The following is a 5,396-nucleotide window of genomic DNA, read 5'->3' as shown; positions in this document are numbered from 1 at the left end:
TTATAGGCTCCATGTTGTCTTTGTGTTGACATTTAACAACGTCTGAGGCTCATTTTGCTGAACTGAAGGAGTGAAGCTGCTCCGTCAGATGTTGTGTTTTTTACTGAGTGTCAGTGAACTGATCGTGTCTCTTGTCTCTGCTGCTGGCCTCCATCAGGATGGTTGGATCGAGGTACGTCTACAGTCACACTCTGTGTTTGTATCTGAGCTAACATGTGGACTCACAGCTGCTCTCTGTTCACAGTGAGCTGTCTCTGGAGGTTCCCTTCAGGCTGATGCATCCCAAACCCGAAGCAGGTAACAAATCTGAATCAGACATTTTTAAAGTCAACAAAGGTTAAAGCCTCCTGATTCTGTTTCATTCTGAACCAAAAAATAAAAAATCACTAAAAAGGCAGAAACTGATCAGACTGTCAACCTTCTGAGAGTTCTCTGTGACGTCCTGTTGAGTGAAGATCAACTAAATCTGAGCTTTAACACGTGATAGTTCATTAATATCACTGTGTTCTATGTGTCTCGTTTAAAAATTCTTCAAAAATAAACCAGTGGCTTGAACAAGATCCTGTAAAAAACAAAAAATTCCACATTATCCACCAAAACAGTGAAACCACGACTGAGTCAGCTGTGACCAACAGTCAGGTCGATAAAATTCTGAGAGTTTTCAGGTTGAACTCTAGCTTTTTCTCCATAGAGGAAAATAAAACCTCCTGGATCAATAAATAAAAGCAGCATGGATCAGAACCAGAGAACAGAGGAGCACGTTGGTGGAGATACATTCAGCTGATGGTGGAACATCTTCCTACATCTGATAAGCAGAGAGGAAAAATTTGAAGAGGCTGGAAACATGTGAAATTCATTTCTGCCTCCAGTCTGTTCCTAAAGTTCTTTAGGTGATCATAAAACCTTGTTGTAAATCTCTAGTAGGACTGGATCTGTAACGTAGTGTTAGAGTTTAGGACATACTGAGACTCCACAAGCTCCAGAAGAAAACCTGGATTCTCTCTGTCATAGACCAGCTGCAGTACCTGGTTGTTCCACCAGGTGGAGCCTCTCACTGTTTAATCCTGTAGAGACCAGAGGAGGCGTCACTCAGACGACAGCTCATAGTGGCAGCAGAGAGCATTGTGGGAGTTTGTCTAGTAAAGGAGCATCATGGTGGTTCATGAGCTCCGACTAGAACTCTTCAGTTCAACACAAACTGTGACCAACTAGGGCAGAGTTAATATATAACCGTGTGTGTGTTTAATCTGTATTGATCGCCAATAATCTGCGCGTTAATCTGCAGGTTGTGACGCAGATCCTTGTTTATAGACTGCTGCCAGCGATACACAACAAGCTGCTTAACAAACACACACCTGTAGCTACCTGTGAGGACTCGGAAACGTTCGCTGATCCATCATCAGCACCAGTGTGGATACGTTAGCATCAGTTTAATTATAGTTTCAGCAGCATCTCGTTAAATGTGAATATCTGCAGCTTTTTCTGTGACGGTTAACATTTAGATAAAAAAATATGATAAAAAAAACAGTAATATCAGTTTTAAACCTTCATTTTGCATGATGTTATTTAGTTTTTTTATGTGTAATTAATATTTAGACGTATAAAAACAATGAAATGACCTCTTTCATACATTCATCTGTTAAATAAGAACTAAATATTTGTAAAATTAGTTTCCAAACATATTTAATTTCAGTGTTTTTATGTAAAGAAAACATTAATTATTTTAAAATCTTCAGGGCTACAGGGTTTTAATGGTATTTTACATGAGACACGTAGCCTCTGAATTCATTTCTTTCTGTATTTTCATCGATCATTTCCAATATTTAAACAATATGAAACAAAAACTTACTTACTTAAAATTATAGGTTTTATAGAACTTCATGGTCCATGTGGTTCTGTTAAAAGATGATTTATTTGATTTTTAGACCAACATTAACAGTCTGAGGCGGTCTGTTGCTGTTTTCTGACTTTAACTCGTGTTTTCTCTTTTCTCAGCTCCGTTACCTTCAGCCAAGGAGAGGTAAGATTTCTGTTTAGCTAAATCCGCTTTGTTCATCAGCAGCTCGTCTTTAAATCGTTCTGTCGACCTCCTAGTTCAGATTTCTGCAGAAACAAACCTGTTGTGTTGAGAAATATTTTGGCTTCGAGCTCTGGGATCAGTTTTCTGTAATCAGACGTGTGATCTGGATTTTATTTCAGTCTTTTCTCTTTATTGTTCGTCCTTCATCACACGTATGCGTCCAGATTATAAAACAGTCCTTCAGCTGCCAGCAGCTTCTTTCTGTCACATCCTGGAACTGGGTCATCTGAGGACGACGTCCTGAAAACACACCTTCAGTTTAAGCTGACTCATGATGACTGAAGCGACACAGATTTCAGTGTTCGTTACACTGAACAGTAATATGAAGGCGCGACGCAAACAGGAGTCGACTCCCAAAAAAAGTTTTTATTTCTGTTGGAAAATAGTTCAATGTAGCCATGAAATATTGAAGCTTTTAACTCATGATCAGTCTAAACGAATCCCCCACCAGCCCAGAAACCAGCAGAAAACATCAGTCCAAGAACTAGTCCAATATCCAGCCTGAGACAGGTCCAGAACCAACCCAAGACTAGTCTAAAACCAAGTCCAAGACCAGTGCCAAACTAGTCCTAAAAATATCCAAAAACCAGTTCAGAAGCTGTTGAAAACCAGGCCAGAAGTATAGTACCGATTTCAAAACCAGACTAAACTAAGTCCAGAACCAGTCTAAAACTAGCCCAAAGCCATTCCAAAAACTAATCCAGTAGCCAATCCAAAACCAGTCCCAAAACAAGTCCCAAACCAGTCCGACACCAGTTTTCAACCAGTTCAAACACCAGTCCCAAACTAGCCCCAAAACAAGTCCCACACCAGTCCCAAACCAGCCAACAACCAGTCTAAAATCTGCCTAAAACCAGTCCAGAACCATTTAAAAATAAATCCAAAACTAGTTCAAAACCAGTCCAATACCAGTTTTAAACCAGTTCAAACTCCAGTCCAAAACCAGTCCTAAAAACAATCCCAAAGAAGTCTAAAACCTGTCTTGATTAAGTCCTAAACTAAATCCAGTACCAGTCTCAAAATTTGTCTCAAAACCAGTCCAAAGACCTGTTTAAAACAAGTCTGGAACCATTGCAAAAACAAGCCCAACAACCAGTCCAAAACTATTCCCAAACCAGTCCCAAGCCAGCCAACAACCAGTGTAACACTAGTCTTAAACCAGTCCAGAACCACTGCAAAAACAAATCCACAACTAGTCCAGAATGTTACATTGTTACCTGGTTCCTTGATATTTTTCTTCGGTGTTATGCTGCAGACGGAACCAGTTCCTACAATAAACAGGATGTGATGAAGCGGTTCTGACCCGTGTTCTGTCTGTCCTGCAGTGAAACGGACGACATGGTGTTCGAGGACTTTAAACGGGCCTATCTGAAGGGAATCGTCTACGGAGACGACGACGAGTCGCCCACCGAGGCCTGAACTACAAAGATGGCCGACGGAGCGGTCACCGTCCGGTTTGCTTCTCCACCGGGCTCACTGTGGTTAATTTAGTTTTCTGTAGCGCCACCCTCAGGACAAACCATCTGGCTGCAATGGACGCAGCAGCCTGCTGGGGGCGCTAGCAGGAACCAGCATCATTATCAGGTGGAACACAACAACTCTGTCTCCCAGAAATCACCTTTAAATTTAAATAATCTGCCCCTTCTAATAGAAACGTCAAGATAATTATTATTTCTATTAACGTGTCGAGGAAACGTACTCCCGTCTTTTACTGCAGTAACGCGCTGAATGCAGTACTTGTACTGTTAACGGGGTGTTTGGAAAGTAAGCAGTCGGACGCCCCAGATGTACACTTCAGGTACAAGACTACTGTCGGCAGTTTGTTAGGTTTTATTGTGATGCCGCCCCCTGGTGGTCATAGTAGGGCAGAATATGGGGTGACGTGTTTATTGAGCCACAGAGTCGGCGTTAGGAGGAGGTCGGGGTTGATGGAGGAGGTCGAGGTTGATGGAGGAGGTCGGGGTTGATGGATGGGTCGACTGTAGAGATCGTTTAACCAGCTCTGGCTGATTTACTGAAACACAAACCCGTTTACGTTTTCTGTTGAAGAGGAGTTGTTGTTAATTAGCACGACGTGACACAATTTGGACAAACGTCGGCACTGAGCATGAATGTAGGATAAGCTAAACGTTGTTGATCCTTCACTGGGGAAATGTACGAGTTACTGGAAACAGACGAGGCTTTGAAGAGGCAGAATGTGAAACACAAAAAGTCTAATAAGGCTGAAAACAACGATACAGTAAAGGTCTGATAAAGACAATGTTCAGGTATGACTTCAGCCACCAACACCAAACAGCTTCTGTTGACTCTGGGCTGCGTTCGCCCTCCATCCACCCCGAGCTCCTCCAGCAGCTCAGAAACTCATTCCAACAAAAACTCTGAATTCATTTGATTTTTAATTCTATTATTGGAACATCTTTAGAAGAATTGAACATAATAATAAACCTTCAGTCTAATTTGTCTTTAACTTTGTTTATTGTGTTTATTGTGTGTTTTGTCTCTTTTCTTGGCAAATCAATTCCAACGAGATTCATTCATCATGTGTTTGTTGTTGACGTCTTTAATCTGTCGGTTCTGTGGAGCGGCTGAGCGACACGTGGAGGTGATTCTGGGAGGCAGAGTTCTGCAGTTTCTCCACCATCAGCTAATCTGATCGTCGGTTTGGTTTTAGGCGAAGAAAACGGTGAAAGTGTTTCCGACTGTTCGCTGCGACGCTCTCGGTGGACGAACGTAGAAAAAAAAAAAAAGCATCCGTAGAAAAGCTGCTTGTTAATCTGAAGGCTGTGAGTCTGGATGGGACTTCGTTAGGCCGTCTGTAGGTTGAACTAAAGCCTGAGAGTTTGTTAGTGGTAGAAACACGATGATGTAGTTGAACCTGTTGTGTTTCTGACAGCGACAACAAATAAAAGATTCTGAGTGAACGTCTGCAGGCTTCAGTTTCTTATTGTGTGATTTTGTGTGTCAATAATAATTCATTTTATTTATTTATTTGACCTTTATTTATGGAGAAGTGAGAGCGCCAAATTACAAAAATAAATCAATGAAAAAATCGCAAAATAAAAGTGGAAAATAAAAAGAAGAATAAATAAAATAAAAGATAAATAATGTGGCCATATAAAGCAACATTAATCAAAAATGAATCCATAAAAGAAAAGCTAATAAAAGTAGAAATACAAAGACAAATAAATAAACTAATAAATTTTTTTTTAAAATTTAAATAAAAAATTTTAAAATATATTTTTTCTTTATTTTTTATTTTCATTTTATTATGTAATTTTTTATTTTTTAAATAAAAAGCAAAGGAAAAATGTGCACG

At 40.2% G+C, this 5,396-nt stretch overlaps 1 protein-coding gene across 1 annotated transcript in view; it reads left to right on the top strand.

Moving 5' to 3' along the window:
* LOC103374355 (beta-arrestin-1-like) overlaps window positions 1-5,005 on the top strand; it is a 10,297-nt gene extending 5,292 nt beyond the window's left edge. Inside the window, exons 10-14 of the mRNA XM_008304432.1 lie at window positions 135-172; window positions 245-297; window positions 1,996-2,020; window positions 3,406-3,998; window positions 4,037-5,005. Coding sequence (XP_008302654.1) covers window positions 135-172; window positions 245-297; window positions 1,996-2,020; window positions 3,406-3,499 — 210 coding nt within the window. The 3' untranslated portion in view covers window positions 3,500-3,998; window positions 4,037-5,005. The remainder of the gene's footprint in view (window positions 1-134; window positions 173-244; window positions 298-1,995; window positions 2,021-3,405; window positions 3,999-4,036) is intronic.
* The last annotated feature ends 391 nt before the right edge of the window (window positions 5,006-5,396 follow it).

The sequence above is a fragment of the Stegastes partitus genome, unplaced genomic scaffold (genome assembly GCF_000690725.1).
Source record: "Stegastes partitus isolate 25-593 unplaced genomic scaffold, Stegastes_partitus-1.0.2 Scaffold2219, whole genome shotgun sequence".
Lineage (NCBI taxonomy): Eukaryota > Metazoa > Chordata > Actinopteri > Pomacentridae > Stegastes > Stegastes partitus.
This window is presented reverse-complemented; position numbering and strand designations above follow the sequence as displayed.